The 26682-nt window shown below is 46.6% G+C and overlaps 1 protein-coding gene across 1 annotated transcript; it reads left to right on the top strand.

Annotated features, from left to right (window-relative positions):
- Positions 1–22817: 22817 nt before the first annotated feature.
- FGF4 (fibroblast growth factor 4) lies at positions 22818–26362 on the top strand. The gene is made up of 3 exons (XM_051966152.1): positions 22818–23106; positions 24315–24418; positions 26056–26362. Exons 1-3 carry the CDS (start codon positions 22818–22820, stop codon positions 26230–26232), a joined length of 570 nt encoding a protein of 189 aa, XP_051822112.1. The 3' UTR covers positions 26233–26362.
- The last annotated feature ends 320 nt before the right edge of the window (positions 26363–26682 follow it).

Here is a 26682-nt window from a genome sequence, read left to right as displayed (position 1 = left end):
TAACTTGTTTATATACAGTTGTCTGAATGTTGTCTCCTCCATTAAACTGTGACCTCCTTGAGGACAGAAACTGTCTTGCTTTATATTCCCTGGCTTTAGCAAAGTGCCTGGTATATAGTAGGTGCTTAATAAATGTTAAATATGCAGAAAATTTTAGAAGATGGAGGGGGACCCAAAAGCTCATGTGTGCTAATGTCTGCCCCATCTTTAAAAAGCCTTCACTTGACGTGATGGTACCTCCCCAGCTCCCACCCTAGCTTTCTCCTTTTGGCTGTCGAAATCTCCAGTTCCTCCATCTTCAGCCCTTGCGATGTGGCTTCTGAACTCCACATTCAGCTGAAACTGTCCTCTCCGAAGGTGCCAGTGAGCTTTTAATGGGCAGATGGAGCATTCTCCTCTCAGCCCTCCTCCTCCGGGCCCTCTCTTCAGCCTTTGACACTAGAATCATCTCTCCTTCTAAACACCCTTTGCTTTCCAAGCTTTTGTGATGCTGCTCTCTCCTAGTTCCTCCATTTCTTCCAGCTGCTTCTCTGTCTCTTTTTCTGGACCCTCATCCAGGTCGTGCCCCGAGGGGGGCATTTCCCAGCGGGCCCTCTCCTCCTCTTCCTCTATCTCAAGGATTCTTACCTTTTTTGTATCACGGTCCCTTTTGGCATTCTTTTGGCACTCTATCGAAGACTGATCCCTTCTCCAAACGATGCTTTTAAGCACATAACATAAAATATATAGCTTAACAAAGGAAAGCAATTATATTGAAATACAACTATCATTTTTTTAAAGTTCACAAACCCCAAGTTGAGAACCCCTGCTCTATATTATCTCACTTGGTGATCTCATCGGCTCTCATGGAATCAATTATCATCTCGATGGGAATGATTCTCAGATCTCTATAATCTAGCCCTAAACTCTTTCTTCGGAGCTCTAGCTTGAGATCATTTGCCTTTTGGACATCTCAGACTGAATATTCCCCAGGCATACTAAAGCAGAACTCATTCGCCTTCCCCACTACAAGCCCTTCTCTCTCCCTGACTTTCTGACACAGGTCCCACCGTCCTCCCATTCGTCACTCAGACTCAAAGCCTTGTTGTCAACCTTAGCTTTCCACCTGGATTCACTCCACGTAACCAGCTGGATGTCACCCTGTCATTTCTCCTTTACAACACCTGTCACATGTATCCCTTTCTCTCTACTCCCAAACCATCTCCTTCATCACCTCCTGCCCAAACCAGTGATTCTCAAACTTCTTAATCTCAGAAACCCTTTAAATGTTTAAAAAATTAGAGAGGGTCCTCCAAAGGGCTGTGGTTTATGTGAATTACAGCTAGAGATATTTACCGTATTCAAAATGAAAACATCCTACTATTATTATGAAAATAGTTTTGACTGTGTGGGTCTCCTGGAATGGGTCTCGGGACCACAGTGTGAGAAATATTGCTCTAAACTAGGAAATAGCCTTCTTAACTATCTTTCCACCTTGTGTCTCTCTCTGCTCCAGTCCATCCTCCATTAAGCTGTCAAAATGATATCCTAAAGGATAGGTCTGACCACATCAGGTTCCTATTCAATAGCCTCCGATGGCTCCCAAGGGCCTCCAGGAGCAAACATCTTTTAAACCCTTTAAAATCCTTAAAATTGGCTTTTAAGGCCCTTAATAACCTGCTCCCTCCAAACTTTCTAGTTTCCTCACAATTGTTCTTTGAGCCCTCCTTGGTTCCTTTTCCCTGTGGGTACCCTCCGGACTCCTAGCCACAGAGTTCTCTCTGTCTTCTTTCCTTGGGTCATCATCAGGTCTGCTCCCATGGGGGCAATTATCATCTCTACAAAAATGGCTTCCTAATCTACATAACCAACCCTACTCTTTCCTGAACCCCAGTTTTCATCGTCATGTCTCGTAACTGTGGGTGTTCTTCAAGGGGATGATATCTAGAAGAAATTAGTCTGAAGAATCAGGAGGGAGAAGGCCATGGAAAACAAATATATACAGGATAACCATTAGGGCGAAGGATCTTGAATCTGTGACACATGGGAATCTGGGAAACTACGTGTGTTGAAGCCAAAGAAGGAGACTCAAAGGGATGTGAATACTAACCTTTGAATATCTGTAGGGCTTTCGTGTGGAAGATCGATTAATCTTTTTCTGATTGGTTCCAGAGGATAGAACTAGAAATGATTATAAGTCAAGAGGCAGAGGCAGAATTAATGGAAGGAAAACCTCTATAATAATTAAAGCTATCCAAACATGGAATGGGCTGCTTGGGGAGGGTTAGGATCTTCAATGGATGGTAGCAACTCCCATTATATTGACAAAGTCTCCAGAAGGTGCTTGCTATTCTTATCTAGTCCCAGGGATTTAGGAGTAACCCTGAGGGGATGAGATTTCTAGGACTGTTGTTCTTGAGCCCCCGCTGATGTGCTTTCCACTAATATCAGTCAGCTAGACTTCATCAGTCTTTTAGAAAGGTTATTTAAAGCAAGAGCTGTAATAAACCATCCCCATCAACTAGGGGTTCGCTACCCCCTTGCAAGTCAAAGTACTTGGAGCTCATACTTAAAGTGCCATGGTAGGGAGGTACATGTGTAAAAGGGGTACTTCCCCCATGCCATCCTCATGTGTCCCTTCCTGAAGCAGCTACTACCTCTCTGTGGCTACTACTACGGCCCCTGATCTTCCCTAGGATTTCTATAGAACCTCACTCTGCCTAAACGTGTCTCCTGTGAACTAATTATTTGCTTAAACGTGAACAAACATTAGTCAGAGGTGGCCCTGTGCTCAAGTTGCCGTAGCCCCAATCCTTAGAGAAAACAAAATTGGATAAGCTCTACCCCAGATTCCTACTCAGCTACAGCTTAGATCATGTGTCACGGAGGTCCCTTCCAAAACTGAGAAACGATGATTTCTTACCAGTTAAAAGTCTTACAAGTACTTGCAAAATTCCCTCCCTATCCCCTGCTCCCCCTAAATGTTAACAAGAGAAAAATCTTCACAGGATCTTGTCTGATATGGGTAGGTGCAAATGTCATTTAAGGTCTGTTGAGAGGGGCTGGCTTTTCAGCTCAGCTCAGGGAGGCTAGATGGAGCAGAACTGGGAAACATTCCCAGGACTGATAAGGGAAGCAATTGCAGGAAGGACTGAAATGGTCAATAGGCATTCATCTCCTGAGGGTATAGAGATCAAGGCTTGCTTGAGTGCCCCTGAACAGTCAGCCAGGACCTGACTATGGGAGGGTCAAAAGGAAGGTCACTGGAACTCAAAACTGGGAAAGATGGGGATTACTGATCTTATTGCTGCTCATGAAAAGAGATGACCCTAAACAAGCTGTGGATGGGGCTTTAGCCCGTCTCTATCATTCAGAAAGGTAGTGAGGAGGAAGAGTTATCATTTCATTGACAAACACCGATGAAGGGCCTACTATGTGCCAAGTGCTTTTCTAGGAACTACAGAGACATAAAATGAGTTCTGACTCGAGAGAAGAAAATTTGGGAAAGTAGTGGTAAGAAAGCATGAAAATAGCCAATCTGTTTTGATACATGAATCAGCACATAGTAGGCACTATAGAAGTTATGAATAAATGAATGGATCGAATGTTGTCACTGAAAAGGACTTGACACTGTGTGGTCTTTGTCAAATTATTCTATCTTGTGATCCTGTTCTAATACCTGTGAGTAGGGTCAAGGAGCTGAACGATCTAGAACAAGGAGTTTTAGATTGTTAGAGTAAACGGCACATCAGGAAGGGGCCTTAGGGGACATAGAGTACAACTCACTCATTTGAGAGTTGGGGAAACTGAGACCCAGAGACATGAAATGACTTATTGTGAGTCCTACAAGAAGCCAGTGGTCAAAGTGAAATTCACACCTAAGTCTCCCGACTTCTCAGTAGGACTCCTCCATCAGGTTTCTCCACTCCCCCATTACCAGATGCAAGACAAGCAGATATGCACAATCAGGGACCCAGTGGGAGGTCGACTGTGGGGTTGACAATGTAGCTCAAAAAAGGAAGAGACTGGTCTTCAGAGATCTGAATCAAAAACCTTGATGTCATACTTGGGGGACCATATGACTTTGTGAATTTAGCCACACATCTCTGCTCTCCTTCTTCGCCATTTTTCCAGCCTCCAGTGGGACATAACCCAGGAAGTAGCTGGTGAGATTTCATCATGTTCCTCCCTAGCCCCCTTACTCCAAAGTGCCCTCCAGCAGAGATTTTTTTTTTTACTAAAGTGAATTAAACTTTGTCTAGTTTCGAGACAATGTACACCCCCCTACACATGCGCATACACACATACAGAGACAAATTATTAGGTAGGGGGAGAAAGATCAATATGTTGGAAGCTTCCAAACTATCCACGAAAAGAAGAGGATCAGAGAGCATTGTTTGATTTAACTCTGAGCTTTTCCCACAAACGAGATTTCAATCACTCAACTTGAAAACTTTCCAGCTCCTGCTTCTCAATTGGAGTGACCCAAGCTGGGTTCATTGTCCTGTGGTGAGATCACATGCTTTTTTTTTCTTCCCTTCATTTTAAGTCATAGGAGATGACCATCACTCGACAACTCTTTGTGTTGTGACAGGGGAAGACATTTGGAGAGAAGCTAGCGCTCCTCAAAGGCAGATATCTGTGTCAGCATCTCACGCGGAGAAGGTAGCCACCCTCTGCTGACATTCCTCCGAGATCCAATCAGGATGGCACAAGGCCCGCCGGCCACCAGATAGCCATGGTCACTGACTCTTGCCGGCCAGCCTGATTCTATCCACCGACACCCACGGTTCCCAGGGTAAAAATAACAAATCAAAGAGAGTCTGTGATCTCCCCTGGATAAGAAGACACTCCACAAACACTTTGAAGCATTCTGATCCATTCAAGTGAAGTCAATCAATCAATCAACAAGTATTCGTTAAGCGTAAACCTTGTGCCAGGTACTGTGGTTGATGTTGGGGCTACAAATACAAAGAAAGACCTAAATCCCACTCCCAAGGAACGAGTGGTCTATGGGGGAAGACAACAGACACAAACACACACACACAGAGCATAAGCGTAAAGTGGATGAATGCAAATATATACACAAATAATTTAATTCAATTAAAGAGCACTAGCATTTGGGGAAATCAAGAGAGGCTTCATGGGGAAGGCAGTGTTTGAGCTGCGTCATGAAGGATGAGGGAAACTATGAAGTGAAGGGGAGCAGGGAAGGCGTTCCACCGCTGGGCTAGAATGGGGAAGAGATATGAGACAAGGATACCAAATAAGGAGACTGTTAGAGTAATAATCTGGTTATTTTGATATATAACCCAGATTTCTATGAGAATCTCCAAGTGGGGAGACATTTTATAGACCCTGACTCAGTCAGAATCACAACTGCCTTATTAAACTTGTAGAAATTGATGGAAGACATGCTTATTATATTTCAAGGATCTATGATTTCATTGTTGTGGATTTTCATCCATGATGGCCCGAGCGGAGGGAAAGCTACGTGAGTGGAGAAAGGATCACATACAAGACATGTCGTACAGGCAGAAAACGCCAGATTTGCCAACAGACTGGGTGAAGTCAAGGGAGAAATGCAGAATAATACACTGTTATTAAACTGGAAGGCCAGAAAAAATGGGACGACCTTTACCAGGAAGGAGAAGGTCTGGAAAGGAGGCTGAATTCTGTTTTGGACATGTTGAATTTTAAACATCTTAAACGCACAGCATTTCCATTTGTTGGAAGCTCACAAAACCAAGGGTAGATGGGGAGGTTTAGACGTGTAGATGGGAACTGATTCCCAGTTTACTAATAAGGAAACTAAAGCCAGGAGAAATTCTTAGCCACCCGGTCAATGCCAAAGATCACCCAATCCATTAGAGCAGAGCCAAGATTGTTCAATCAATCAACTGAACCGAATATCTGTTCTAGATTCTTGAGTGCAGTTTTCCTGACTCCCCATAAAGAATTCTGCTTTCTGTACTATGCTGGCTACATGGGAATTAAAAACAGCCTTCTAAAATGGATCCATTTTTTAAAATGAGGGAGTAAAGGAGCATATATTTAAATATGACTGCTCTACAGAGGCTGCAAGCCTCTGAGAATAAAAGAAGGGCTCTTCCTTCGCTTTCCCTTCCTCTTGGCTGGATGCCACATTGCATGGGGGTGGGAGGGTTCATTTTCCCTCTGGCCTTTCCCCAGCACCTGGTTTGGAGCAGATGATAAGCAGCAGTTGGTTAGCAGCTTCTCACCATGGCTACCAGGGAAAGCAAGTTCCCAAAATGCTTTGAGAATGATGTCAGAAATGGAAGGACCCAGGTGTCCGTAGGTAACATACATAGCAGCGGGGCCTGAGATCGGCAGGATGATGTGCTCACTAGCATTCTGTGTGTGAGGTCCCAGGCTTCCCCAGTCTCCAGGCAGGGACCAGGACTTCTGGAGGCTTAGACAGGCGCTTTACAATCAATGAATAGCTTTTCTCAGAAGACATCCACAAAAGGTACGTTTGTCTTCTGTCCAGATGGGGAAACTGAGGCTCATGGAGATTACATGGCTTGTGTGGCATTGCCTTGGCTTAGAGAAGATATGAGAACAGTCAATATGGAGAGGAGGGACTGGTCCAGCTCTGTTTGGCTCAAAGAATGAGGAGCAGTCAGAAAACGGGCATTGTCAAGGGCTAGGGAGCAGGGCCCGGTCAGATTGAGCTCCTTAAGGATGGATCTATCCGGCCAGCTGCAAGGAGGGAGGGAGGGTCAGGGGGTGAGGAGGTCCCTTCCCGATGGTCTTCAGGCCAGCCCTGGATGCTGTTTGTTTGATGTGCCGCAGAAGGGATTCTTATTCAAAAGTAAATGGGACTCCTTGAGCTCCGGTGATCTCATGGATGGTGAGATTGCCCCGGGGCACTGGATGGACGAGCTCTCCACAACTGAGTAACTGAGCTGGTCCCCACAAAGTTGGTCTCAAAGAGGGACCGATGTCTCTGTTACGGAGCCTCCGTACACAGCCAGAGAGGGCTGTGACGCCAAGATCAGAGTGTCGCCTTTCCAGTCTTTTGCAGGAAGAGATAGCCCAAGTGAGGACAAGAACTGAGACAAAGAGACATGGGACATTTCCCGAGCCAAATTTCTCACTTACAGACAAGGTGTTTGCTTATTTTCAGGTCTGCAAAGGGCTTTCCAGACATTATCTCATTTTATCCTCACAACAACCTTGGGAGATGGGTGCCTTTATTAATTCCCATTTTACAGAGGAGGAAACTGAGGTCCAGCAAAGCCAAATGACCAACCTTAGGCCACTCAGACAGACAAATAGCAGAGCTGGAAGCCTGTATAGGAGTGTGCTTTCTGTTATAACAGCCTTGAGGGAAGGCTGCTTCTAACTATTCCCCTCTCACTGCTTCCTCGGCAGTGGCCATATGTGGAGTCCCTTCCCTGACATTCAAAACTTCTGAGTCCATTTACAAAACTCTCAGGCAAATTTCACCCCTCTGGCTTCGCGGGGCTGGGCTGGAGGTGGGGGAGAGGTGGCGATGATCCGGTTTCCGTGAATCTTTTGCTCAGCCAAAGAAGGAAAGTTGGAGAGGTCGGAGTACACTCTCCTGTATTATATTCCTTTGGCGGCAGGAGGGCCTGGGTTATTAAAAGTCTTCAGGTCTCCGAGGGCATCCTTCTAGTTACGTTGCTAACACAAGGACAGATTTTGCTACTGAATATAGCGCATGGCAAATAGCAGAGCAGTGACGGCACAGTTCCGTCTGGATTCCCCAAGCAGGGATATTTTTTCTCAGCTGTGACCCCCTCCCCAACCGGCCTCACTTCGTTTCCAGAGGATCACAGAGTTGGGGGCTTGGGCCTAGGCAAAGTGCTGGGCAGTACCAGCTCCATTACGCTGTTGTTGCCAGAAATGATGACGCTGACCCCGAGAAGGACGAATGGCTCCCCCATGGAATGCCCCATGTCTCTTACTCAACACCTCCCCTCCATTAAGTGTTAAGTGGCTCTTTCTACCAAACCAATCACTTTGGGTTATAATTAAATGTTGTTTCATGAGCTCTTCATTAACAGCCTTTTGGGACCCATATGGGTTCAAAGAAATCATGTCAGAGAGCTCCGGTTGCTTCTAATGCCATTACAAGACAACCTTTGAAAAAAATAAATAAAAAAAAAAAAACAAGACAACCTTTGGCTTTACAGGAGACCAGCCAGGATCCATCCCTCAGGTATGGAGATGGTTTCTTCTAGAGATGGCTAAGGAGGCTGTGGGACAGCAACACCTGGAGGGCTGTGATAGGTTTGAGCGTATTAATCCTCTTCTTTAGAGAACATTAAGTTGGAGGCTGGAAAGTGCAGGATTGTAGGGTACAGGATCACAGCCTGTGATTGGGAATGGGCCCCAGGGCTCACCTAATCCAGCCTCCTCAGTTGAGGTTCAAGAGGATTAAATTTCTTGCCCAAAGTCACACAAGAGCGGTAATGGACCCCAGAATCTTCCATTGTCCTGTTCTGTCTCTCAGGAGATCCTGTCACAAGAGGAACTAGTGGAAGGAACAAGAGACATTTAAGCCAGAGAAGAGAATTATGGAGAAGTGGGAGCTGGGGGGAGGATATAACCTAAGAGATATTTCTAGAATTTAAAGGGCCATGGTATTGCGAAGTGATGTATCTTCATGAGATTCTTGGCAGAGAGACCGCAAAAGCAAGGGGCAGGAATGGTAGAGAACTAAATGGAAGTAGAATATCAGGGAGAATTCCCAAGCCGTGAGAGCTGGAGCTCACTGGCCTGCCACGGGAAGTGGAGGATTCCCTCTCCCTGGAGATCTTCAGGCAGAGACCAGAGGCTGTCAAGGGGCTCCTCAGGTGGCTCCAAGTAGGCCTGGGAATGTGCCTGAGGGCCCTCCCAACTCTGATGTTGGGTGATCCTGTGAAACACCCGATGTGGCCCCCTCATCCCCCTTACCCCAGGGCAGGAGCAGCTGAACTGGGGCAGCTGGACAAGGACCATCGAGGAACTCTCCAATGGGAGAGGGGGGAAGGGCATGGTGAAGGGGCCTTCCAGCGTGGAGAGGCCCCTGGCCCTAAGGAGAATGAGTCGCGGTGGCCGAGTCATAAAGTAGGAAGCAAAGCAAGGAAGGGAATCACTAGCTCCATAAAATCATTAGCTGAGTCCGGATGAGTCAAGTGGTAGCCTCGAGCTCAGGTTTAGAGCTGGAAGTGGAAGGGATCTTGTTCAAGCTCCTCATTTTGCAAAGGAAGAAACTAAAGCTCCCAAAATGGGGAGAAGTTTGCCCACAGTAAGGGACCGTTCCGATGAGGAATGTCGCCCAGAACTGGGTCTCAGATGACGCCTAAATTGTTCTAGGTTTTTTTTCCTCCCGCTGGTACTCTAGAATGCTAGCCTTTTCCCCAAGGACATTCCTTAGGACTGCACTCATCTGTGAAAAAGGGGGCAGGGGGATAATAATAACCCGGCCAGCTCCTCGAGGTTGCTCCAAGTATGTGAAATGCTTTGGAAAGCCTGAACGCTCCGGAGAAATGCTGGATGCCATTACAACAATGTTCAAGGGAAAGCTTAAGCCGCAGGTCTACGGTTGTCTCCATTTCAGATGGAAGAGGGGATCTGGCCACCCCCCTGCTTCTTCAGAATCAATGGGCGTCTCTGTGGGACAGAAATACCCCCCAAGCCCATAAAGGGCTCCCCAGTATGGCATTATTTTATTTCCAGGGATATCTCACTCTTGCCCTTTATAAAACCCTCAAGGCCTGGATTGAATTTCTATGAGAAGAAGCTGGGGCCCCTGGTTTGACCCAGTTTTCAGGGAATGCCCCCTGAACGTGGGGAGTCTATTTTTAAAAGTCCACCATCTGGCCTCTGCTCGAATAGCTGGAAGAAGACCCCAGAATAGTGGCCTGGGTTTGCACGGGCTTAGGAAACCATGACCACATTGCCTGGCATCTCTACCAGGATGCCTGGCCGCGCCAAGAGCTGGCCACTGTGCTCTGGGATTCGGGCTTCGAGCAATCCACAAGGGCTCAGACATCTGTCCTCAGACACTCACTCACTAGATGATTCCAGGATTTGTGACAGAATCAACAGGGAGAATCCCCCCACCGGGGCATCTGCCAGCCCTGGTAATTTAGGAAATTTAATCTAACAAGGATCATTTCAATGTCGGGTCCTGGACTGGAAGATAAAATTGAAGCAGATCCTGCCCTCCAGGGTCTTTGATTTTAAGGAGGAAACAAAATGGCTCCAAATTTACACAAAGTAATTTTGTTTGTTTGTTTGGGGGAGGGAGAAGCTGAATGGAACCTACAGGAGGAAGGGAGGGGAGAGGGTCCCTACTCTTCAGGAGGAGTTGCAGCTAAAAATTCACTCATTTTCCAATGGCAAGCTTCTCCCACCCCCTGTCCTGGTGGTTCAGCCTTCAGGAGCCCGGGGTCGCCATTGCCAGGTCACTCTTAACAAAGCAAAGGAAATCAGAGGCAATATTGGGCAGTGGGGAAAAGGCACAGAATTCTGAGAGCGCCTTGAGGACAGGACGACTTTTTGGGTGATTTTCAGTTGGTAGTAGTGTCTGCAACATAGCATTGTGGTTGATTTCTTAAAAGTTTGTTGATTGACTAATTGATTGACTTGATCCATCCAATTGCTCATGTCTTCCCTCCCTTTTTTCCCCTTTTATTTTACTTAGAGGATTGAGTTTGAATCCACTCTCAGACACTTATTGACTAATTACATGAGTCTGGGCAAGTTGTTTCACTTCCCTCAACTTCAGTTTGCTCATCTCTAAAATGGGGTTCACAATAGCACCTACTTCCCAGGGTTGTCATGAGAATCAAATGAAATATTTCTTTTTTTTAAATTAAAGCTTTTTATTTTTCAAAACAATGGACAATTCTTCAACATTAGCCCTTGCAAAACCCTGTGTTCCAATTTCTCCTCTTTCCCTCACGCCCTCTCCTAAGTGGCAAGTAGTCCAATACATGTTAAATATGATAGAAATATATGTTAAATCCAATATATGCATACATATTTATACAATTATCATGTCGCACAAGAAATAAAAGAGAAGCAAAATAAATGCAAGCAAACAACAACAAAAAGATTGAAAATGCTTTGTTGTGTTCCACACTCAGTTCCCATGATCCTCTCTGTGTCATAGATGGCTCTGTCCATCACTGAACAATTGGAACTGGTTTGAATCAAAATGAGATATTTCTGAAATCCTCAAGGCACTACATAAATGCTGGCTAGCTATTCTACACATATACATATGTATCATAGCTGTATCATAATATGTATCACATTATTCACATACATAAACAAACAGAGGTTTAGTGTCTTCTGCTAGTTTTATAGAATATGAATTCTTTGTGAACAAGGATTATCTTTTTCTCTGTAGTTGTATCCCTGACAATTTAACAAATGCTTGTTGCCTGACAGAAGGACTTAATTTAGTGAAGTTTTATTATATTCAAATTAACAACAAATAATAAGAATTTTAAAATGGTGTATTACTTTCAGCTAGCGTGATTGAAAGATGCAGCAGATAGAAAATTAATTTCAATTGAATTAAATTCTCCAAAAATGAAGGTTAGAAGAAAAAAAATAATATCTTTGACTCCATTAGGAGAAGGGGCATCTTTATCAGTACAATAAATGGAAGAAAGTTTAGGGTCAGGTGTGGTGGCACATGGGTGGATAGTTTTGAACAGCAGTAGGGTTAAGTCCCAAAGAATGGGATACCATTAGACTAAGGAGGGATAAAGCAGGAAATAGAATGGGTCCAAGCTTCCACACCAATCAGCTGTGGAAACAAGCCTGTTGATGACCACTGTACTTTCCATTTTGATGAGATAGGAAGTCTAATTTCAAAAAGAAAGAAAGAAAGAAAGAAAGAAAGAAAGAAAGAAAGAAAGAAAGAAAGAAAGAAAGAAAGAAAGAAAGAAAGAAAGAAAGAAAGAAAGAAAGAAAGAAAGAAAGAAAGAAAGAAAGAAAGAAAGAAAGAAACTGATAGGGATGGAATTCAATCTGGGAAGAGATGGCTGGGCTGGACTGGAATGTGAGTATCTGTGAGACCCTCGGTAGTCATTCATTTAAGCCCACCCTGGACTTCAATCTGCCTCCAATCTCTGTGTGCTAAATCAAAATGCATTTTCCCACAAGAGGAAATGGGGATCATCCCGTAGATTGGTAGAACTCAAGGCGCAATAGTAAATACCAAAGACAGAAAGAGACTCCAAACTCCTTTTCTTGAAATCCCCAATATAATCATTTATTTTGATGTCCACACTTTGAATGTCAAACTTTGTTCCCCCTCAAGCTAGAGCTTCATTAACAATTCTGTAGAAGAAATCTGGGCATCTTAGATCTTGATCAAAGTCAAGATCATAGATCAGGTCACTTTGGAGACCGTTTAGCTTAATCATCTGGATAAGAAAAATAGAACCCATAAAATCAAGTGAGTAGCCTGAGGTCGTAGGATAATAAGTAACGAACCTGAGATTTAAAGTCAAGTTTTCTGATTCTGCTTCCATCATGAGATGATTTTTTGAATTCATTTCTTAGTGTCCTTGAATGTGATATTCACAGTGAGGATCCAGCCAGGAATCAACACCCTTTTGTTTGGTATCTGATAGAACCATGGTGTAGTGGAGAAATCACTTAGCAACAGAAAACACCATTCCCTGGATAGTCACAGGGAAAATCTGGTACCTTTTCTGAACTCAGTGCTCTCAGCTATATTATTGGACTAATAATACTTTGAACTTCCCTTTCCTTGGGTATGAAACAAACAAACAAAAATATTGCTTATTTAACCACCAGGTGGCACTAAGACCCACTCTCTGGATCATGAGCAGCTTGGTCTGTGTTTACCCTGGACAAGTCCCATGGGTTGGAAGCCTTGGGGTTATGCATGTTCTCCTTGGTTTCCAGAGACTCGATGGCCTCCTATGCCTCAGCTTATTTCTTTTTTCAGAAAAGTGCCAGCTCACTGCTGGGATTTGCATGGCTCTGTGGACACACCCAATTTGAACTTAGCTCTGAGCCCCCACTCGCTAGTGCTTCCTTTCAGAAACATATTTCATTGATTCCTATAGATCCCAGCGTCATTGGTCCGGATGACACCGTGAGAGAGACACATACTATAGATGTGCACCTTATGGATTGCTTAGTCCACCTTCTTCGTTTTACAGATTAGGAAACTAAGGCTGGGAAATTTAAATGACTCCCTCAAGGTGACACAGGTGATTAGTGCCAAAGACAGGATTGGAAACCAGTCCCTCTCCTCCAATACCACCGCTCTCCCTCTAACCCACACTGATTTCCATTTATTATATTTCAGTGAGGGCCATTCCTAATGACCCCATTCACAGAGGGTGATGTGTATGCTTGGATACTGTCTTCAATATTTACTCTTAGCATAGTATCAATAAACAGGTGAATAATATGAAGCTAGTACACAAGGCTCACTAAACAATCAAACATCTCCTGAGAGCCTCCAAGTCAACCAATCCTTCAGAGTGGAGAAATCTCACCCCCCCAGGAGTTCTCAGGAAAGACTAAAGCTTCCGTGGCAAGGGATGTTTTTTGTTAGATTGTAGTCCTTGGATAGCCACGGCCATCCCGTTATGAAACAGCCGAGTTCCGCGATGACTCCAGGAAGAAGCCGGCCATCGACAATCGATAACAGTTGTGGTGTCCCTTCCCTTCTGACACCGGCACCTGTATGCTTTAATTTGTCCTCTTATGATTGCTACCTGACTCTTGGCCTCCTATTTCAGGTGAGGGAATGAGAAACGTGCTACACTGTCAGTTTGCCAACCAAAAATTTATGTAGTTATGAACGCTTACTTTCTAGACCTGGAAAGATCTATGATGTCACTGGATTGCAGTGATGCAAATCACAGCCCATTTGCTTCTCATCCTTCCATAACCCCTCTTTGGGAGTCTACCCAAAATGCTATGGCTCTCTTTTCTCTTCTTCTTTCTCCATATCCTTTTCATCTTTCTGATGGTATGTAGCATGAATTTCCTTATTTTATTGCTATTATTGTGAAATATCATGAAAGATATTAATCTTTCTTCTCCTTATTTCTCCTCCTCCTCCCCCTCCTTCTTTTTCACCGTTTTTCTCTATTTTTTCATTCTTCTTCCTTCAACCTTTGCTCCTTACCCTTTTTCTTCACAATATCATTCTCTCAAACAGACACTTATTAAGTAGCTGCCATGTGACCCACAGTCAAAAATTAGCATTTGCTCTTAATGTTTTATTGTGGAACAACAGGAATGAACAAGTGAAAGAAGGAAGATCAGGGAAGGCTCCATAAAAGAAATAGCATGAGCCTTGAAGGATGACAAGAATTTTAAAATATGGGAGGGAATAGAGAACATATCTATGACTCAGGACTAGTTTGTTCTAAAGAGTAAAGACAGAAGATTGCCTATTGGGTAACTTACAAGTCCAGTTTGGCTGAGATGTGGAAATCATAAAGGGGAGCATTGTTGTATCCTAATTAGGCTTCAAATGGCTACATCACCAGAGACAAACATTTTCTATGTCTACACGGGACAACCAGATGGAAAGTGAAATAAGGGATCATCTGTCCAGATATCTCCAAACATCTGGATGTTTGCTACCCTCCAGACCAGATCAATAGGCATTGGGTAGATCACTGCCTAATCAGGTGCAACTTCATAGGAAGGCTACTTAATGTGCAATCAGTGAATCAAGTTCTGCCCTTCCATACTTGGGGTGATTTAGGGCAGTTCACCTCCATTCTCTGGAGTTCAGTTTCCCTCTTTGTAAAAGGAAGTGTGTAGTTGGGCTAAACTAGAAGATTTCTTTTTTTTATTTTTTATTTACAAGATATACGCATGGGTAATTTTATAGCATTGACAATTGCCAAACCTTTTGTTCCAATTTTTCCCCTCCTTCCCCCATTCCCTCCCCCAGATGGCAGGTTGACCATTATATGTTAAATATGTTAAAATATAAATTAAATACAATCTATGTATACATACAGTTATTTTGCTGTTAAAAAAAATCGGACTTTGAAATAATGTATCATCAGCCTGTGAAGGAAATAAAAAATGCAGGCAGACAAAAATAGAGGGAATGGGAATTCTGTGTTGTGGTTCATAGTCAACTCCCAGAGTTCTTTCCCTGGGTGTAGCTGGTTCAGTTCATTACTGCTCTATTGGAATTGATTTGGTTCGTCTCATTGTTGAAGAGAGCCATGTCCATCAGAATTGATCATCATATAGTATTGTTGTTGAAGTATATAAGGATCTCTTGGCCCTGCTCATTTCACTCAGCATCAGTTCATCTAAGTCTCTCCAGGCCTTTCTAGACCAGGAGATTTCTAGGTTACTTCCAACTGTAAGATCCTATAATTCGTGTAATTCAGTTAGGTTGTGTCTAAGTGACTCTACAAGTTGTGTGAAAATAAAAAAAACTCAAGTCAATCCATTGATTGTTCTGTTTAAAAGCTTCCAAGAAAGCCCACGTGATGGGTTGTCAGAAGGCCCAGGATTCCCTGCTTTAGGCAGAGGTGATTCAGCAACTTTTAGACTCCAATCACCAGGAGAAATTTCCCTCAAATTAGAGCTTCCAGAAGTGACTGGATCTCCTGAAATAGAATCCCTGCTCCTTGTAGGCTTCTAGCAGAGGTGCAATGCCCCCTAGGTTGGGTGTAGTATCCTGGGCATTTCTTCAACAAGATGAGTTGGAACTGAGACTGCTGAGTTGCTTTCCAACTCTGAAATTCTGTGATTCTGTAAAAGATGCCCTTTCCTTCTCCCTTGACTTTTCTGAAAGAAAGACACTATTGTAGCATTGCCCCCTTGTTTTCTACTGCTGCAGAAGAGGAAGTTGAGCTGAGAAAAATAGTTGAGCTATGTACAAATTTACAAAGTTTGCTCCTGCCTCCTCCCCAAAGGATCAAATGTTGACATTTTGTGCGATGGGCTTCCCAGAAGGGCTTCCAAGGCATCTCTGAACAAAGGGACTGGGACCTTCCTGTTGATGTCACTTCCTGACAGGAATGGAGGATCTGTTGGAGAAGGAAGGGAGACAGACCTGTAGGGCTACTGCAACAGTGAAGACCAAACTAAGGGGATGGATATGATAGGTCAGCATTGTAAGCTCCTTGAGGGCAGCAGCTGATTCACTTTTGTCTTTGCATTTTAGAGCCTAGAACAGTGCTTGGAACATAGTAAAGTCTCACAGATCTGGCCTCAGACATTTACTGGTTATATGACTGGGCAAATTCCCTTAACTTCTGCTACCTCAGTTTCCTTAACTAAAAAGTGGGGGTGTAACACCTTCCATCCAAGGTAGTAAAACAAAACAATAAGAACGAGATATTGTTTATTAATAATTTAGCACCATTCCTGGCATACAGTAGATACCTAATAAATGTTCATCTTTCTCTCCCCCCCCCACTCCTTTTCTACCAATTCAAACATTTGAATCTAAAGGTTTGCTTTGAGATTTGGGGGATTCACAATAATGGAAGGGGGATCATGTTCACAAACAAATCAGCCCTCTTGTGTGTGTGCACCTTCTAAATGTCCCCTCAGAACACAGTAGAACAAAAGACTTGACAGAATGGTGTGCATCAGGTCTTGGTACTTAGGTCATAGCTTATTGTAGACTCATAGAACACGAAGGACTACGAATGTTTTCCAGTCCAACCCATACCTGGCCAAGATTCCTCTACAAAACACCTGCCAAAAGACTGGTCCCCATATGCTGGAATGTTCCCAGGGAGGAGATAACCTCTGCTTCCAAGAAAACCTATTGCATTTGGACAGTTCTGTTGGAAAGTTTTCTGACATTAAGGGGAAATCTCTTTGCTATATCCTCTTGCTGCTCCTGTTGCTCCTAATTCTTGACCTCTCAGATCAACCAGAGCAAATCTCGTCCTTCAGATATTTTAAGACAGTTTTTATGTGTCTGCTTCAACTCCTCACAGACTAAGACTTTTCTTTGGACTAAATAGGCTCAGTTCACTCGACTCTTCCTTGTATATCAAAAATTGGTCCAGGAGACTAACGCTCTAAAATTAGCATCCCTTCCCAACTTTCCAAAGCATCAAACCCCAACCTATGAAGATTTGCTTCTCCTCAGATTTTGGACAGCCTGCTGCTATATCGTATGCTTGGAGGCAGCCTGAACTTTACATTGAAGCAATCGATTAATATTCTCTACCTCCATTTAGTAGGACCCCATTTAAAAGTCAGGACTTTATTGAATCAGACCATTAAAGATTTAAGCTAGATGACAATATGTGAAATATATTGGGATTGGTTAAAAAGCAATCAGGATTTCCACATCAGGTGGTAGAACAGTTCCATCCCCGATCTTCATGTTAAAAAGTCTAGAGGTGAAAGAGAATCTCTGTCCTCTCTCTTTCCCTTGACCAAAGGAAGACAATGTAACCTTTAAAAGGTTGAAAGGTTTGGGACATTTCAACAGTAACGTTGGGATAGCAGTGGCTAATGACGGTGTCTGTACTAGGAATTAAAAAAAAAGTCTGTACTTCAGGGAACTTCAGAGGACACTGGAAAGGGAGAAAAGGATTTCCAGTCTACTAGGAGCTATGAGTCACCTTCATTACCTCACATGCTGTGTAAGCTTGACGTCACTTTACATTGGACTCTGTATGACTTGGAAGGAGTATGTCCTAGACTTTGAAAAGAAAGGGATATTTTTCTCCCAAAGGGTTTTATACATTCTTAGTAAGTTCCTATTTCTAAAAGTTAATTGATGCTAACTGGCTAATTGGTTTCAACTAATAATCAATGAGGGAATGCACTAATGGAGGTCTCACGAATGATAGTATTAAAAAACTAACCCCAATCTCTTAGAGTTACCAGTGTAATCCTCTCAGGACCAACCTTCTGGCTGGAGTGGGTGTTGGGAAAATGAGTCAACACACACTTGCACTACAATGTGAATACACGCTTCTTTTTGACCATGCAGGCCACCGTGGCAAATGTAGAGTTGAAGGTAACCCCATCCACCTGAACCATTGCTTTTGTTATTTTTTCATGTTATTAATACATTTTTAGTATATATTTAATGATATGTGGGCTTTTCTTTCAACCCAATGTTGAGTTGAGTCTGAATCACCTGACTGGCTTGAGTGATCAAAAGTTGGACTTGGCCAAAAGATTATCAGATGCTAGGGGAAAGGAGGGGAATGGGAAATAATGTAAAGTTATTTTGAGATGAAGAGAAAGGAAGAGATGGGGGACATGGTAAATGTTCTAAGCTTCTTCAGTAAAATATTAGGTAAAATCCTCAGTAAAGAGAAGAAAAGGATATACAAGAGACTTGAAGAGAAAGGAGCAAGTTTATAATAGCTTTGGGGTAAAAGGAATCCACAAAAACGGTCTTGCTGAGGTGAAGACCCAGTTGAGGTTGGAGAACATAAATTTGTAGAGCACTGAGGCAGCTTAGTTGCTTGACTTCCTCCAGCTTCCTTCAATAGCAGTAAGAAAAGGGGTGCTAGATGATGGCAGAGAACCAGGACTAGAATTTGGTGAGTCACGAGGTTTCAAACGACCAAGAAGCATGGGATTTGATTCTACCATATAGTGTGGGGTCAAATTGTTTAACTATTGGGTTCAGATTGGGAAAAAAGAAAAATGAAGTTAGAGAAGAGGTAATGTTGCAAGGGGTGAAACAAAAGGAGTTTGAGATGTGGTGAAAAAGATGGAGGCATAAAGTGAGACATAGGACGTATGAAATTGTGGGAGGTGGATCTTGTCCATCCATCGCCCCATGGATGATGTTTTGACTTTGGTGCAATTTGGATTTAAGTGAGGCAGTTTCACAAAGTCATCAGCTTCACCCTCTCTTCCAGAGGAAGAGGATTTATGAAAGGTTATGGTTAGATAATTGTCAGATGTGTTTTTTCTTTTTCGTTTTTTAAATCTAGAACATAGAACATTTGTGGGTAACAGTGAGATCCCAAATGTGACCATTTTTAGATATGACTGAGGTGGAGTAAAGTAAGGATTTGAATGGGGAAGTAGAAGGCTAGGATTTTAAGGGAATATGAATATCAATTATGAAATCCCCTACTATAAGGACAGGAATTAAGAAGGAGAGGGAGAAAGCATCTCACATATTAAACTCCTTGAGAAAAGAGGACTCAACACAGGCAGACAACACTCACTTATGATCTGTATAAAGTCAAAATGTTGGATAGAGTGAGCTTCTCAGGGCAAAGAGTTATTGAGTGCTGGTGGCAAAGGGAAAGTTTAAAAGTAATTGGGGGGGGCAGATAATATTCTGACTCAACCTTCCGGATCAGAATGGAGGAGGTATGAAGGTGAGCAGATAGGGGTTCAACTAGAATTGGAGAATATGACCAAGGTTTTAGTGACATTTGGAAGAAGCCAAACCTCAATGAAAACAGGGATCCAGTGGAATGAGAATGAGTGAAAAGTCCAGAAAGAAATAAGCAAATTCATTATGGAAAAGAAATTCCCCAGAGCACCGGGGAAGATATGGGTAGAGTTGAAAGGAAATGGGACTAGAGCAGGATTGAGGAGGATGGAGATAAGGGAATGGGGTGGGGGGTTGGAAGGAATGGAAATTAGGCAAAATAGGGAGCCTGAGTAGTAATAGTGAACCAAATGCAATGCTCAGTGAATCCCGAATACGGATAGCTCCTTTTGCTTTGCCCTTCACTGGTATTTCCCTTTCCTTAGCTACAACTTTCATCCTAGGGTTATGGAGAAACAGACACGGTCCTTAGGATGTGTATCCTTCTGAGAGGGAGTGCCCCTACAACCACGGAGGCTTCTGGAAGTTTTCCAGGACCCTTCTGATACTCCAGCCTAGACATAGGTACTGGGGCTATTCATCACAGAGACAGCTCCAAGAAGGGTCTTGCAGAGATAGCTCCAACAAGACTCGTGGGACCATCCACCCCCTCCTTTAAGCCAAACCCTTCTTCTCTTTGCTCCCTTTCCTTTCTCTGACCTTGTGTATACAGTGTTTTCTATACTTAGAACTGAATTTGCTAAACATTTAATATGTGGTCAAGGCTCTACATTCTATCTCAGGAACACAGATTATAGAGAACTGGATAAAAGAATCCTCTCTTTATCTCTCATTCAATTCCTTTTTTATTTTTATTAAAGCTTTTTATTTTTCAAAATATATGTGGACGATTCTTCAACATTAGCCCTTATAAAACCCTTTGTTTCCATACGCCCCTTCCCCCACGCCCACTCCTAGATGGCAAATAGTCCAATATATGTTAAACATTTCATTCGATTCCTGCCCATCCTCCACCAAGGACCCAAATCGCAGGTCACCTCTTCCAAGCAGCCTTCCCTTGTTGCCTCCCCTCTCCCCTCGCCCCTCCATCCGTCTCAGTCTCTCAAGACCTCTCAGTTATCTTGTGGCTGAGTTGGAGGGACTGGCCTGTTGTCACTTTCTGTCTCTAAGATATAATGCCTGCTGAGATGCCTGTGAGCTTCAGGAGACCCGACCCGCCTCTTGCCCAGATTCTTCATCTCCCCAGCGCCGGACACCGGGTCTTGGCACACAGCAGGCGCTTAATCAATGTTTGTTAAACAAACGCTAGGCTGCTGGAGTGACCAGCATTGCAGTTTTAATTTTGGAGTCACGAAGAGCCCGGTACTAGAAAGCTGGAACTGGTATTCGCACCCTGGGGAGCTCTCGGCTGCCTCAGGACAAGGCTCCGTTTCTTCTGCAAACCTTTGCGCGAATTGCAGGGTGGGGGCCGGTAGGGGGCTATCGCTCCATGGCAGGAATAGGGCCCAGGCTCCTCCGGGAGAGAAAAAGCCTCGATCACCCCTTCCCCTAATTGCATATTCATTCTGCAGCATTAAAGGAGAAAAAAAATCCGTGGTCCTGGCGCCCTCGCACCTGTTGTGGGGGGTGGGAGGATTGGGGTGGGAGTGGGGGAGGGTGACGGAGACAGGCTTCCACATCTGCCCTGCCCGAGATCTAGCCCCCCGTCGGCGGCCTCCTTCTGCTCCCTGTCGCTGGGGTGATCTCAGCTTGGGGAGGGTGAGGGAACCCCCAACCCAGCCGAGTTTTCTGTGGCGCTCTCCGGAGGCTTCCCCGAAACTTTCGGAGCACTCAGAGGGGGGCAGCCCAGGGATGGGGCCCTACCGGGGCCGGTCGGGCGAGGAGTCTGACCCCAGATCCTGCCCGGGCTGAGGCATCCCCGGAACCCGCTGCGGGTTCTCAGCCCCAAGGCTCGAGGGGCGAGGGGCCCTCTGGCCCGGGCGCCAATTCCTCTCCTCCCCTGCAAAAAGCACGTTGGCTCCCAGCTCAGGGAATTGTTCTGCACCCTGCAAACTGACTCGGGTCGCCTGGAGACTGGCAAAGCGGACATTCCTCAGACTGCCACAAAGTGCGACATTGTGTGGGGGCGCAGAGCGCTGGGCCCGGCCGCGAGGGAGTGGGGAGGGTGGGGGCGGAGGCAGAGATACAAAGAGAGACATCGAGGCAGGACAACCGAAGGAAAAGCGGCACAGGCTGGGGGGAGGGGAGACTGACCGACAGAGAGACACACAGACACAGAGAAAGACAGAAATAGAGACAGAGACGAAAGAGAGACAGAGACAGAGACGAGAGAGAAAGAGATAGAGAGGAGAGAGAGAGAGAGGAGAGAGAAGGAGAGAGAGAGAGAGAGAGAGAGAGAGAAGGGAGAGAGAGAGGGAAAGAGAGAGAGAGAGAGAGAAAGAGAGAGAGAGAGAGAGAGAGAAGAGAGAGAGAGAGAGAGAGAGAGAGAGAGAGAGAGAGAGAGAAGTGACAGCAATAAGAGAAAGAAGAAGAAATAAGATCACAAACACCACTGGAAAGAAAAAGAGAGAGAAAGAGACCAGTAAAAGACAGGAGTCAGGAGAAAGAAGAGGGAAAAAATAGAAGCTTAAGTAGAGACGGAAACAGGACCACAGGGAAGTAAAAGCAAGAAAAAGGGGGAAAGAAGGAAGAGAGAAAAGAAGGGAAAGACAAAACGGACAAGAAAGACAAGAGGGGAGGAAGGGAGGACAGAGAGAAATGAAGGTTAGAGCAAGAAAGGAGTCTCGGGGTTATCTCCTCCCCAAGAGGAAGGTTAGAGCAAGAAAGATCGGCCAGCTGAGATCTCTCCCCTGCCTCCCGGGGTAGTTGGAGGGGCCGTCTTGATGAGTAGTGAGAAGGCCGGGGGGAAAATGAGCCTGGATCTCGCTCTCTGGCCCCCCTTCCCCCTCCGCCTTTCTGCCTGCTTGTCTCCCTTTTCCTCAAGATAGGATTGGAGGCTGGGGGGCATCTCGGGCTGATAATTTGACTTCGGGAGTGAATGTTCCCTCCAGCAGTAGGTGGTGATGTAATAGGTACTAGGACGATATAAATATCGGCGGCCAGGACTCAGGAGCTATGGCTGGCTGCTAGGAGAGAGCTCGCACCCTCCACTCACACGGGTCTTCTCTCGTTGAGATCCAAGCTCGTATCAGCCGCCAGTGACTCGACTGCTTCTCTGTCTCTCTCTGTCTCTGTGTGTGTGTCTCTCGGGGACTTCCTCGCTACATTTCTCTCTGACTCGCTCCCTGTTCCTCAATCCCTCTCTCGCCGTGTCTCTGGGGTCTCCGCCTCCAGCCCTTCTCCTGCCCCGAACAGCTCCGGGGACTGGCCGAGCCGAGAGCCGCTGGCCGGATCTCCTAGCCCGGGCTGCTGTCAACTTGCCCTCCTCTCTTCTCCTTGTCTGGTCAGAGCCTAAGAGCCCAAGGCGGGCAGGGCAGGGCAGGGGGTATTTTTAGAGTCATTGACTGCCTCCAGCCAAACCACGTGTGTCCCCCCTGGAGCCGGGATGCCTCACTTCTCAGTCTTGCTGTCCGCGCTGCTGCTGGGCCTGCTGTCCGCCTGGCCGGGCCGCGGGGGCCCTCTGCCCGCGCCCCAAAACGACAAGCTCGACCCGCGCTGGGAGACCCTCTTCTCTCGCACCTCGGGCCGGCTGTCCGCGGACCACAAGGACATGGCCCTTAACTTTGAGGGTATCTATAGAGTGCGCCGCCTCTACTGCAACGTGGGCATCGGCTTCCACCTCCAGGTCCTGCCCGATGGGAGCGTCAACGGCGTGCACGACGAGACCGAATACAGTGAGTGGCCGCCCCCGCCCGGGGCTTCTGCTTCCCCCTCTGTCTCTGTCAGTCTCTGTCTGTCTCTCTCCCTCTCCTCCGCGTCTCCCCTACTCCGTCTCGGAGTTGTCTCGTCCCCAAGAGGAAGGTGGCTATCTGGGGAAAGGAAGGTCCACCGCGGAGGGATGGCGAGCCAAGGGCTGGAGGAGGGAGACCCCGTTTCTTGAGTTCTGCTGCCGGGCTTCTCTCACCTGGCGGTTTCCTGGGAGCTCTATCCCAGTCCCCAGCCCCCTCGGCCTGAGGGTCTCTCAAACTCCGGGGCTGCCCAGCTGCCGGACGCCTGGGCCGGCGCTACGCGGCTGGCGGGCACTAGGCAACCGGGCGGACTCTGGCGAGTTGCGGGAGCCGATCCGGCTGAGGGCGCCAGGGATACAGACACTGGCTTGAGCCCGGGATTTGAGGCTTCCTTGCGTGGAAGCCCGGAGAAGTCCCAAGGTGGTCCAGCCTCCGAGTTGGGAAAGCCACTGTGCGCATAGGCTTGGCGCTAGAAGGGCCCTTAGACATCAGCCGGTTCGGTACCGTTGCTTTCCAGAAGGGGAAACTGAGGCTCCCTGGGGTTTTTGGAGAGATGATTTTTGGTTTCTGGGGCGAGGATAGAAGAGGGGAACCCCGGGACCCAGGCTTCAGAGCTGCCGCTGGGAGGGAGGGGAGTGTAGGATACACTGCTAAAAAAGCTATCAGCCTTTGAGAAGGGTCGACGGAGGGTCGGGCCGCCGGCACACTCAGAGCCGGACTGCTGCTCCTTCCCGGCCGCTTCCCTCTGCTCCTTCCCGGCCGCTTCCCTCTGCTCCCAAGTGCGCACTGGTTTTGCCGGGGGCTCCTGAATCTCTGGAAGTTCCGAGGGGCGCAGGCAGCTGTGCGCTCCCACTCCCACCCGGGATGCATTTTTGGCCGAGTCCTTCCCAGCTCATTTTCCTCCTCCCGGCCGGAGAGCGCAGGCGGGGATGCGGGGCCCCGCGAGGTCAGGGGCCCGGACCCAGCCCGCGGCAGTGTTGCGCTAGGCGGGGAAGGGAATGGGAACGAATTAGCGGGTTAGCGTTCGGGTCGGGGCTTGGCTCCACCCGGGAGAGCGGAGCGGGGCGGCCGGGGCGTCTCCGGGGCCAGGGGCAAGGAGGAACAGCCGTTCAGTCGGCCAACCAGTCTCACGTCCTGCCGTTCCCCCTGTCTAGGTTTGCTGCAGTTGGTGCCGGTGGAGCGGGGAGTAGTGTCCCTCTACGGCATCAAGAGTCACTTTTTCGTGGCCATGAACAACAGTGGCAAACTCTACAGCACGGTGAGAAGCGGAGCTGGGGAAGGAGGCCGGGAGCGGGACCGCTGGCTCTGGTGGAGGGGTTTCCCAGGCGGGGTTGGGAATCGCGGGTCCCTCATCTCCAGCCGCTGCCGCACACCTGCCCGGCCCCTACGATTACTCAGCCTCTCGAAATCCCTGGGCCCGCTGCAGAAACCCTTCTCTGTGTTTCTGGCTCTGTCTCTTTTTCTCTTCGATCTCTCTTTCTCCTATACTTTCTCTCTCACACACACATATACAGTGAGCAGTGCAAATGTCTGGAAAGGTATAAGTGGGGAGGGGGGGAAGAACTGGCCCCAGAACAAATCAAGGGGAAGGAAAGAGGCAGAGGGTGCAGTAGACAAAGCGATGCAGAAATTTGAAATCAGGCTCTAGCCGGCTGAACAATCTGCTCCTCACTTTTCTGCAAGTCTCAGTTTCCACTTCTGTAACATGGGGATAATCCTTTAGGCTCCACCTGTTGTGAAGAGAAAAACCTATAGAAATGGGGGACCCTGGGCCAGTGACATAGTTGGGGAAAAGGGTGAATCCCTATGACCTCTCCAGGTTCTCCTGGACTGGCAGAACCATATGAGCCTAATAGAGGAAAATGGATTCACCCTTTTCCTCCCTTCCATGGGAATCTGTTTGCTTTGGGGGATTGCCTTCCCGGATGATATCTGTGCTTCTGGTCCCTCAAAGGGTGGAAAGCTGAACATCCAGGGCTATGGGAGGAAAGAGAATCCAGCTGACCCACTGTCACCCCCCCAATTCCTCTTCCTCCCAGACTCCATGACTGTACTTGGTTCAGGGGCTTTCGAAAATAGCTAGTAAGGCTCAGGAATCACTTCTGGGGAGAGGGGGGGAAGGGAGAAGACAGAGGAATACTGAAGACCTGGGGAATGGTACTGACCAGGTGTCTGGAAGGCTGGCCAGCTGCAGAACCAGCTGTTTTCTATGTGTGAAGAAAAGTAGTCATGATCTGGCCACACCCCAAGTGGACCAGGTGGGCCAAAGTATCTGGCCTAGTTTCATCCAGAGGAAAGCCCTGGGAAATCATCTCCGCTCGAGTCCCTGTTGTTTAGCCTAGTGCTGGCACACAGTCTGTGTTTAAGAACTATTCACTCACCCATCCATCCATCTCTCTGTTTATCTCTCTATCTGCCTATCCATCATCACCCCTTTTCAGAAGAGAAAACAAGGCTTGAGCCAAGATGGACCTAGGAGGCTTATCCAAGGCCACGGGATTTTTAATTAGCCGGGCCGGGATCCGAATCTGAGTGTTGCCTCTGTTGCTTACTATTTGTCTCGTCTTGGGCAAGCAGTTAACTAGATAGTCTCAGTTTTCTCATCTGGAAAACGGGCTCCTTCCAGCTCTAAATCTGCGGCGCGGCTCCTGCCGGTTCAATCTGAAATAGTTCAGTCCTGTCTTGGGGGGACCACCCTTCGCAGCATCCTTCAGTCTCATCCCTTGGATGAATTCCTTCCTTATGGGTCAAAATCACTGTGTTGTGAAGTTCCCGAGTCGGCCCCGAGCCAGGCTTTGGAGCCCACCTGTGCTGTGGTCCCGAGGGTCTGGGAGGAACACTGCTGCCCATTGGAAGAGCTCTGACCAATCCTCTTGTCCCTCTTCTCTCCTGCAGGCCACCTTCAATGATGAGTGCAGCTTCAAAGAAATCCTCCTGCCTAATAACTACAACGTCTACGAGTCCCACAAGTACTCCGGCATGTACATCGCCCTGAACAAAACTGGGAAACCCAAGAAAGGCAACCGTGTGAACCCCACAATGACTATGACCCACTTCCTGCCCAGGACCTAAGCCTCGGCTCGGGCTCGCTGCGGGAAGGGGGGCCCCCTGGCCCTCTGGCCCAACCAAACTCTGCACTTTCAATGGAGATTTCTACGGGAGCAGGTGTATGTAACATAGTTAAGTTAATTATTTAAATCTGTATATATTGTCACAAATTAATTTATGATTCTGTGGGTGTGTTGATTTTTGGGAAAGAAAAAAAATGAACAGAAAAGGGAAACTCTTCTTTGCTGGGACTGCTCTCCCTTGCCTGCCTTCTGTCCCTGTTTCTCAGATACCCGTGTGCTGCTATTATCATATATTCAGAGACTCAAGGTGCTGGCTCCTTCTAGATCCCCCCTCAACCCTGCTTCCACCTCTGGGATTTTCAGGGGATCCCCCGCGCCTTCAGCTCTTGACTGAACCCCATTTGTACCCGGCTGCTACTTGACAGAAACATATCGGTTTCCTTCTGGTACA

This window comes from Antechinus flavipes, chromosome 6 (assembly GCF_016432865.1).
Source record: "Antechinus flavipes isolate AdamAnt ecotype Samford, QLD, Australia chromosome 6, AdamAnt_v2, whole genome shotgun sequence".
In the NCBI taxonomy this organism is placed as follows: domain Eukaryota; kingdom Metazoa; phylum Chordata; class Mammalia; order Dasyuromorphia; family Dasyuridae; genus Antechinus; species Antechinus flavipes.
The sequence above is the reverse complement of the archived record's forward strand: the minus strand, read 5'-3'. Positions and strand labels throughout refer to the sequence as shown.

What these genes read in the sequence shown, in the direction of transcription:
- FGF4 (XM_051966152.1), top strand. Translation starts at nt 22,818, where the DNA reads ATGCCTCACTTCTCAGTCTTGCTGTCCGCGCTGCTGCTGGGCCTGCTG. An exon ending in GCACGACGAGACCGAATACA is followed by an intron (nt 23,107 to 24,314) that starts GTGAGTGGCCGC and finishes CCCCCTGTCTAG; the next exon opens with GTTTGCTGCAGTTGGTGCCG. An exon ending in GTGGCAAACTCTACAGCACG is followed by an intron (nt 24,419 to 26,055) that starts GTGAGAAGCGGA and finishes TCTCTCCTGCAG; the next exon opens with GCCACCTTCAATGATGAGTG.